We start from the raw sequence: 10,148 nt of genomic DNA, 5'->3' as shown, positions 1-10,148 counted from the left end.
AGCCTTCCTTTTTTGTTTAACCAGAAAAAGGGGAAGTGATGGAGGAAGGTCATTGGTTAATTAAATAAAGAAGCTGCTTGCCCTGATAGGTTAAAAAAAAATATTCCTCACAAGTTCTCTTCTTAAAAACAAAACAAAAAAAAAAGCGTAAACTAGCTTGCAGGGCTAGATAGCACTGGTCCTTTGAAATCTTTTCACCCGTGGTATTGCTGTGGAGTAGTACACTCAAGTTCAGGAAATAGAAAATGTAGATCTTGAGAGACATGCACGTAGTCTGAACATCTGGGATGTGGAGAGTCACGATTTGATGGTTAGCTACAAAAAAGGCTTGATCCCAGCCTGGGTTCGTGAGAGCCTCTTAATTCTCCGCCGACACAATACTAAAACAAGACAAAATAAAAGAAAGCAAAAATCAAAACCCACACAAACAAAAAAAAACAAAACCGCAAAACAATGCCCGTCCAAACTTGAACAAATTCCTATGGTGGCAGGGTTCATGCATGGGATTCTTTTGATAACGCTCTAGTGCTGTGACAGACCCATGAAACAAGTAGTTGATATCTAGAAGAGTAAAGATGAAATGGTTTTGACTTACACTTCAACCAGCTCAGGAAAACAACCGATTTTCCCGGGACTTACGGTTTCCATAGTAACGGGTACCCACGCCTGCGCACGGCTCCGTGTACCACGCAAGCGCACAGGGCTGTGTTGGCTGCCGCGCGCCTCTGGGTTCGAACACGAGCTCCTCCCTCCTCTCCCTCCTCCAACCTATCACCTTCATCCTCGGCCTCGCCCCTGCGCGCCGCGCCGGCATCCTGTGACGTCATTTTAGCGCGACCGCGTCGTCTGGAGTGGCGACAGGGAACATGGCGCGTTCCTAGAAGCCGTTTTCTGCATCAGTAGGCGGCAGCGTGCGGACTAGCAGCGTGGGGGGCGCGGAAGCAACCGACGCCACTTCGTGTGGACGAGTGGAAAGGGGCGGGCCGGGCTGTTCCGGACCGAGGCACACGGTGAGGCCAGGCCGTGAGCCGCGCGGTTGGAAGGGACGATTGGACTGGTCAGAGGGACCCCGCGAGCCGAGGGCGGAACGTGGGTCCACCTGAGCTGGACGCCGCGGGCCCTCGCGGCCCTGGAATAGCCCGGGGGGAAGCACAGGCTCCCGGGCTGCGGGAAGCCTGACATCGCTGGGTCTACGGTGCGCGGTGGCAGGGTCTGAGTGACAGGCTGAGCAAAGCTGAGGGTACCCATTGTGTCCCCTGTCGCCGGCTGGGGCGGTGGGTTCTATTTGTCCTTGGAGGCTTGGGGTTGCACAGTGCAGGAAGACGTGCTTCTGCCACTAAAACCAGTGTATGCTGTTAACTGTACAGGCGACCTTGCTGTGGAAGCAGTGCTGTGAAAGCTTTAAACATTAGTCCTTCTCTTTTAAGGGAAAAAAAGACTTGGACGTTTTTCGGAGTGGAGATTCTTTCTGAGGTATGGCCGCCGGTGCTCAGACTCGGCGACTCCTGCAGCTTTACATTTGGGAATATTTGTGATTCAGCAAAAATTATGTCGAGGCCCATAGCATTTGGCATTTCTCCTTAATCCTCTTAGTACGTGGCGAATGAGAGAATCGTACAGCAAAGTGATTTGCGTCAATCGCAAAGCCTGGTCATTTCTGGTGCCAAGGTTGTGATCGGCATCCCTCCTCATCACACATTAAACAAACGCATACAAAATATGTTGTATGCGATAGCGCCTTTAAGATTTGCTTATTCTTTAGAAGGAAGCAAGGAAGAACAGTCTGCAACCATGGATAGGGATTTCTCTCTTCCATTTCCACATTGTTTCAAATTTCTCTGCTTTGGTTGAGGGCAGAATGACTTCATTAAATGGACTACTCATGGCTCCATAGCTTTCCTTACATCGTTGTGCCACACTGAGAACAGTTTTTGTGAAATTAGAAAATTTCTCTATGTTGGTTGCGACGATACGATTGTAGGTTTTTCTTTCTTTCTGTTTTCTGACGGTATCTAGCACAGGGACTGGTGCAAACAGTTTAATTATGGCAGTGGTTTGTGGATGTGTGTTATAGCTGTAAGGCAGAAGGGTGTACTCTGTCCCGATTACACTTCTCAAAGCGAAAAGAGGATTCTTAGAGGTATTTGGATGTAGCAATATGATTGGAGGTTTTAAAGAAGTGTGCAAAAATTGCTTGGTAATTAAACAAGTATTTAGATTTTGTGATGTTACGAATGTATTTGCATTCAGAACCAAACTAGAAGGCCGAAAAAAAATGCTTGCAGCATTTGAACTTAAAATATACTGAAAATGTTTCTCCAGAATGAAATTATCCATATTTAGGGAAAGACAATGTTTGGTTTTATTTTTAACCTGAATTTATGTTCTTGTCCATGCATGTATGTGTATGTCATGTGTGTGCTGGTGCTGGCACAGGCAGAAGTTGTCTTGGATGGATGAAGTTGTTCATCTTGTAGTGGAATTACAGTCAGTTGTGAGCCACCTGACACATACATGCTGGGAACAGAACTTGGGTTCCCTTTGTCAGTAGCAAGCCATTTGACAGCCAAGTCATTTCTCCAGTATGATTAGTTGGTTCTTGATATTTGTTTTGCATGTGTGTATATTTAATCTTCCTTCTAATTTGTTATTATTATCATTATTAATTTTGACAGGCTCTCACTATGTAGATTTGGTTGGTGTAGAGCTCCATGTAGACCAGGTTGGCCTTAAGCTCATGGAGATCTGCCTACCTTTCACTCCCCACTGCTGGTGTGTGCTACCACATCAGGCTTAATGTATGTAGCATTACCGTTGGTAATTTTAAGGTTTTTTTTTTTAATCTTTATTTTATTTTTGCAGTGTTGAGGCAGAACCCAGAGCCTTGCACGTGTCTTACTACTAAGCTATTTCTGTATCTTTGTTTTTGTCTTTGGTTTTCTTTTTTGTGGTGTTAGTGGTAGAACCCAGGGACTTATGCATGCTGTGCATAAGTCCCCTGCATTGCCGTCCCCTAGCCTTGGTTCTTTCTTGGACTGTGTGCGTATGATGGGTATCGTCAGCTAATCCCAGGGTGTTTTACAGAATGGCTAATCACATCTTTTGCAGGTGTGCTTCTAGAGTGTCTTTTGTTTGATTTTATAATTATGAGACTGACCACCACTAAACCTACAATTAGAAGTTTTGTTGAACATAAGTTCAATTAGTGTTCTACATCTTTACTCCTCAAAATTTGGGAATTTTGTAAAGTATACACTTCCAGCTCAATTGAAAAGTTACTGAAATAGAAGCTACATACCAAGGTGTTTTTAAAACTTGTTTTTTATTAGTATATGTTATATATGATAATAGGTGTCATTCTGGCGTTTTCGTACATGTTATAATATTTTTTGATCATATCCACCCCATTACCCTCCTGTGCCCCTTCCATTAATACACTTCCTGTTCTAACTAGCTCCTTTCTATCTTCATGTCTGTCTCTCTCTTGTTTCTGTCTATGTCTCTATCTCTTTGCTATGATATTAATTAGGATTGTCTATAGGAACGTTGGTGAAGATTTGTTTACACTTGCATGGGCATTCAACAATAATTTAGTCTCAGTGCTTTGACCATTGTAGTCACTGCTGACCATTGCAGAAAGCTTCTGTGACCAAAGCAGTTAGCAGCACAGATCTGTAATAATAATAACAACAGTTATTTAGAAGCCAGTTTTGATAAGTACATCATGTCCATTTTGGAAAACAGCAAAAGTAGGTTCGCTTCTAGGGCCTCTAACCTGTCCAGCCATGGGTGTTTGACTGGGTTTACAGTGCCAGATGTGAAGACCCTCCTGTCAGTGGGCAACAAATTCAATCAGACTGCAGTTGGATAACCCAGTAACAGACTTACCACTATTGTACCGGTGGCCTCATCTTGCCTCAGTTGTTAGTATTGTTGAGCACAGGGCTCACATAAACTGTTTAAGACTGTTGATGACAATTCTTCCCCAGCAGCCAGCATAGCTCTTTCTAACACTATGAGAACTTGCCAGCAGAGAGGGAGCTTCCAATCCAGTTCTAGCTTGATTTCTCTATATCTTGTGAGTGACGCATGTGGCATTTTATTTAGCTATACGGCCTTACATTCTCATTCTAGGGAGTGGCAGTTTGCCTGTGTTGTGTTGGAAGTCTTGGGCCTCCCTGACCTAGGGATGTTTTCTATTCCTAACAGTGAGGGCCCTGTTTAATAACTTATACAGATTCTGCATTTTAATAAGAATTCCAGATTAGAGGAATGTTCAGTAAAGTTTTGAGATGTACTGCTTTTGTCAGTGGAAGTTGGAGTGTGTGTGTGTGTGTGTGTGTGTGTGTTTGTGTAAAAGTCCATCATTTAATTTGAAGTGTTTTGTTATTCTGTTTCATTTGATCAAAGAAGTGGGTTTAGACATAGTAATGCTATAAGATCATACATATCTGTACTTGTAACTCTGACTCTGATTCATCCTATTGCTTTTCCTGGTCACTGTCAGGCTTTATTGTATCAGCTGCCCCAAACATTTGTGAGTGACAGATAGAAATTCAACAGTGAGCATTTTTTTGAGAGGAAGTTATTTACTTTTATTTGTTTGAATGTTTTGCCCGCATATATTTCTGTGCCCCATATGTGTGCCTGTTGGCAAGGCCTGAAAGGGTGTTGGATCTCCTGGAACTGGAGTTACAGATAGTTATGAGCCATTGTTTGGATCCTGGGAGAGAATCAGGTTCTCTGCAAGAGCAACCAGTACTCTTAGCTGATGAGCTATCTCTCCAGCCCAACAACAAACATTTTTTTTTTCATTTTTAAATTAATTTTTTCATACAATATATTTTATGTTTTTTACCTTCCTCCAACTCCTCCCATATCCTCCCCACCTCCCTATCTACCCAACTTTATGTATTTTTGCTCTCTTACACACACACACACACACACACACACACACACACACACACACGAAACACCTCAAAAAGCAAAAAAAAAATCAAACAAATAGGCAAAATACCTGTAAGACAAAAACAAAACAAAAACCCCAAAACAAAAAAATGAAGCTAAAAGTTCATAAAAATGCTATTGGTTTTGTTTTGTGTTGGGCCTGCCCTGAAGTATGGTTGATATACTCAGTGATACTTCATTAGAGATAGCAGATTTTTCCTTTGCCAAGAAGGTGTCAGTTACAGATAGCATCTTTGTTAGGGATGGGATCCCATGTCCATTTGCCCCCTCAGTGCTAGGACCTGGTCTGGCTTGAAGCTGCGCATTTCTTATTTATGCTACTCCAGACTCTCATACCACATAGGAGTTGATGTGTGCATAGGTTCTGATGTCTGGGAGACACTGTTTGCATAGAGTCATCCATCAGCTCTGGCTTTCCCAGTCTTTGTGCCTCCTGTTCTCCATAGATTCCCAAGTGTTGAGGCAAGGGGTTTAATGAAGACATCCTATTTTAGATGGAGTGTCCCAAACTCTCACTTTCTGAACATTGTCCAGTTGTGGGTCTCTGTGTTAATTTTTGTCTCCTGCAAGAATAAGCTGAACGAGGCATTGGTCTGTGACTGTAGTGGAATGTCATTAGGAGTCATTTTATTGCTGTTCCTGTGACAGAATGGTAGCAGTAAGTTTTCCTCTAGGCCCATGACCTCTCTAGTCTCATATTTTTGGTCCCTGTAGCAGTGTCAGGTGTGGGTTCCATCTCACGGAGTGACCTTGAATCCATCAAAAAGTGATTGGTCACTCTCTTAATCTTTGTGGCTGTCCACTAATATATCTACTCACACATCGCTCCCAACAGTGAACATTTCTTAAATAGTAGCTATGGGGCCTAGTCATTTTGTATGTTCCTAATAATGCTTTTCTGTTTCTTGCAGAGACTATTAACTTTTGACTTTCTCTTCTTTCTTCTTTAAGGCGTTGTTGTTGTGTTACCTACGGATGAGGTATATTACACTAGAAATTTATTTTCTAATAGTTGTGGAGGTCGGTAGTTCTCATTTTAAAGTGCAGATAAATTTAATTTTCTATAAACCCCTGCTTTAGGGTTTTAGTGCTGTGAAGAGACACCATGACTTACAAAGGAAAGCATTTCATTGGGTTGACTTAAATTCAGAGATTTAGTCCATAATTTATTATGGTAGGAAGTATGGCAGAATGCAGGCAGAAGGAGCTGAGAGTCCTCCATCTGGGTCAGCAGCAGCTGCAGAAAGAGAAAGTAAGGCCCGTGTCGTGTCCCCCCGCCCCCAGCTTGAGCTTCTAAAATCTCAAAGCCCACCCTCAGTGACACGTTTCCTCCCACAAGGCCACACCTACTTCAACAAGACCCCACCTCCTAATAGTGCTGTCCCTGTGGGCCTATGGGGGCCGTTTTCATTCAAACCACCACAGTCCCTTTCCTTGTCTCATGCTAAACTGTAATTCTTCAAAAGTAATTGGATTAAAATAAGTTTGGATCATGTTATGTAGGGAATGTAACCTTCACCTGTCTGACAGCCACAGCATGCACTGATCTAGGGATCTCTTATGCAACTTTCAAGACTACGCTCCTTCAGTCCTCTGTGAGGGAAAGCCTCTGCTAAGCTTGCTATAGTGTAAACTTGTGAGTTTTTCCTCCGTAACGCTTACCATATCTTTATGTTATATTTTAGCTTGTCTTTTTCCCTTTGTAGAATTGAATGCAAAGATTCCTTTACTATATTTCTTTTGGAGTGGTGCACGGCTCATATAGGCTGTTTCATATTAAAGACTGAATGTAAGTGGAATTATCAGGGATTGATACCAGTAATATTATGTTCTGTGAAGGTTAGACTGAGGAGGATTGAAAACAGAGAAGTGGCTGCTTTTTGTGGATTTACACAACTGTATGTAGAGAGTAGGATTTATTAAAAATTGATTGGTTACTTTTTGTTGTTGTTTGTGTTTTGAGATAGTGTTTTACTATGTAGTCCTTGGTAGTCTGGAACACACTTAACTACGTAGACTGCGACAGTCTCAAACTAGAAGTGATCTTCTGTGTCTTCTGAGTGCTGGGATTTCAATTGTGGTACACCATATTTGGCTAGAAAGATTTCACTAATTTAACAGAAGTGTTTTGTTATTCTGTTTCATTTGATCAAAGAAGTGGGTTTAGATATAGTAATGCTATAAGATCATACGTATCTGTTTCTCGCCCGCCTTGCAGTTCCTGAATAACCACTCAGAGGCTTAATATTACTTATAAATGCCTGACCAATGTTTAAGGCTTAATAGCTATCTCTTACATTTAAATTAACCCATTTCTATTAATCTATGTTTTGCCATGTGGCTGTAGCATTACGTCATTTTCTACCTGTCTTGCTTCCTTGGCAGCTGGCTGGTGTCTCCCAGACTCTACTTTTCTCCTGTATCTCTGCTTGGATTTTCCACCTGGCTCTATCCAAAACAGCTTTATTTGTCAACCAATGAGAGCAACAGCTATTCACGGCATCCAGAAAGACCTTCATCCCACAGCAGAGGTTAGGATATATAGACCATTATAGTACAGCCTGTTGATTTGAATTTAATAACCAGGGAATAAGGACTTAAATTTGTTCCAAGTGTATCCTAGAAACTAGAATAGCACCTGGCAAAGAGTAATGAAAAATAACTATTACTGAATGAAATCTTTGGCCAAATATGGTGTGTCACACTTGAGAGAGTCAGACATTAGAAAATCTGAGTTGAGGGGTTGTCATGCTTCACTTCACTTGTCACTGTGTGACACAAACTGGTCTCTTGGGAAGAGGGAACCTCAGTTGAGGAATTGGCGTTCATCATGCTGCCCTATCGCCATGTCTGTGGGGGAATTTTCATGCTTGGTAATTGATGTAGGTGGGCTCAGCTCAGTGTAGCAGTGCTATCTCTGTGCAGGTGAGCATACCTGCTTGCTTTGTACTGTGATGGCATATATGGACAAAGAATACACATTTCTTAACTTTATGTAGCACTTGGTTTGTTAGATAAGATACTTACTTTGTGGGAGCTGGTCCTGGGAATTGAGTGCAGGTCACATCAGGCTTGGTGTTACCATCCTACTGGCCTTGCTTTTAGTTTGAGGCAGCGTCTTACTACACAGCCCATATTAGCCTTGAACTCAGGGTGTTGGCATAGTTAGATACTGATGAGGACCATCTGCTGGTTGCAGACTTTTTATTGTATCCTTATATGGCTGAAAGAACAAGGCAGCTCTCTAATGTCCTCTTATATAGGCGCATTTGGACTATGCATTAGGGATCTGTACTGATGATTTAATAACTTCTCAGCTCCAAATGCCAAGATATTAGGCATTAAATTTTAGCATATGCCTTGGGGAAGGTTTACAGTATTTAATATGTTAACAGTATCTTCCTACCTCTCTTTTCTGAGACAGAGTCTTGCTATGTGCAAGGATTGTAGTTAACTTAGTTTATTTTTCAATTATTAGTGAGTATGCGTTTCTCTCTGTGTATTATGTTTCACATTTGCATTTTATCTTTAAAATGTTTTTGATAACAGATGTTGAGGTAGGAAATGGTATTTAATCAGAATTTGGAAATTTGCAGTTTTGTGTATGTCAGTTCTCCAATCTCACTTTACTTTTATTTTATTTATGAAACAATAAAAGCAATGTCCTTTAGAAATGTAATTTAAGTAAAAGTAATTGGAATTGTGGGAGTTTTAAGTAATGGTGTAGCTAGTATAGAAAACGTAGAGGTCAGGTGGGGAGAAAGTGTTTGTGTGACTGTCTGTTTGTAATACATATACTGTGTACTCAGATGTGCTGACTTACCTTTGCAGGCTTCCATGGATCTCAATAGTGCCAGCTCTGTAGTTCTCCAGGTCTTAACGCAGGCCACCAGTCAGGATACTGCTGTTTTAAAGCCCGCTGAGGAGCAGCTGAAGCAATGGGAGACACAGCCAGGTTTCTACTCAGTGTTGCTGGTGAGTAGTTCTTGAAATAGTTTGTCTTTAATACAGTGGGGTTGCCATTATTTTACTAGTTCTTTAAGTATGGAAATGGACTGTTAGTTTAGTCAAACTGCTGCAGACATTTGGCCGCCATTGTCACTGTCGTCATGGTAATGTGGGCTCATGAGAATGTTTCAGTTATTTGTTGATGAATCAGCATTTTAGGTATTTTCTTTTTATTGTTCTTACTGTAATTTAATTAAAACCTTTTCTGTTTTGTTTGTTTGTGTTTTTTACGAGGCAGGGTTTCTCTGTGTAACAGCTCTGGCTGCCCTGGAACTCACTCTCTAGACTGGGCTGGTCTGGAACTCACAGAGATCTGCCTGCTTCTGCCTCTTACTATTTTTGTTTTGTTTCATTTGTTATTTTGCAACAGGGTTCTCTGTGTAACAGTGTTTGCTGTCCTGGAATTAGCCCAGTAGAGAAGGCTGGCCTTGAACTCACAGAGATCTGCCTGCCTCTGTCTTCCCGGTGCTGGGATTAGAGCTCCATAACTGCCTAGCCTTGTACTGTTTTGGTGCTTTCTTTTTTTTCTCAGTGATGGGCAGCAAACCTAGGGTCTGGTGCAAGTATTCACCATTGAACTGATTCCCCTTGTATCGTGTATTTAACTTTAAAACATTGTTTTTGTTTTTGGCTCTCACTATGTAACCCTTGTTTGCCTGGAACTTGTTTTGTTGACCAGACTGACCGCCAGTACAGGAATATCTTCATATCTCTGCCTCCTGGCACACACCCCCCATGACTGGCAAAATACTGTAGTTTTTTTTCTATCTAGAAATTTAAATTTTTGTTAGACAGGATCTTTTATATTTTTTACTTTGCTTTTTTTTCCTTTTGTTTTTGAGGCAGGAGTCTTATGTAGCCTAATGTGGTTTTGAACTCCTTATTTCCTGCTCTTACTTCCTGAGTGAATATATGACTTATTAATAACTGCTTAAATTCATTTTTCCTGTGTTTCTATTTTCGTGTATTGCTTTGTGTTGTTTATGCATTAATTGCTATATTGCTACATTTTCAAAAGTAGTTTTATTTGTGTATATGTGTATAGACTTTTTTGGGGAGGGGACTGAGACAATTTCTTGTTTTTTTTTTTTGGTTTTTTCGAGACAGGGTTTCTCTGTGGCTTTGGAGCCTGTCCTGGAACTAGCTCTGTAGACCAGGCTGGTCTCGAATCA

At 41.4% G+C, this 10,148-nt stretch overlaps 1 protein-coding gene across 3 annotated transcripts in view; it reads left to right on the top strand.

Moving 5' to 3' along the window:
* Positions 1–858: 858 nt before the first annotated feature.
* The window catches only part of Ipo11 (importin 11), a 159,886-nt gene continuing 150,596 nt past the window's right edge, over positions 859–10,148 (top strand). For 2 of the 3 annotated variants that reach the window (XM_013349792.2, XM_005356758.2), the window contains exons 1-3: positions 859–1,010; positions 7,354–7,499; positions 8,800–8,943. In XM_013349792.2, coding sequence (XP_013205246.1) covers positions 7,446–7,499; positions 8,800–8,943 — 198 coding nt within the window. In that variant the 5' untranslated portion in view covers positions 859–1,010; positions 7,354–7,445. The remainder of the gene's footprint in view (positions 1,011–7,353; positions 7,500–8,799; positions 8,944–10,148) is intronic. The other variant, XM_005356759.3, reaches the window with a different exon arrangement.

This window comes from Microtus ochrogaster, chromosome 19 (assembly GCF_000317375.1).
Source record: "Microtus ochrogaster isolate Prairie Vole_2 chromosome 19, MicOch1.0, whole genome shotgun sequence".
Lineage (NCBI taxonomy): Eukaryota > Metazoa > Chordata > Mammalia > Rodentia > Cricetidae > Microtus > Microtus ochrogaster.
Note: the sequence above shows the minus strand (reverse complement) of the source record. Positions and strands in the feature narration are given on the sequence as shown.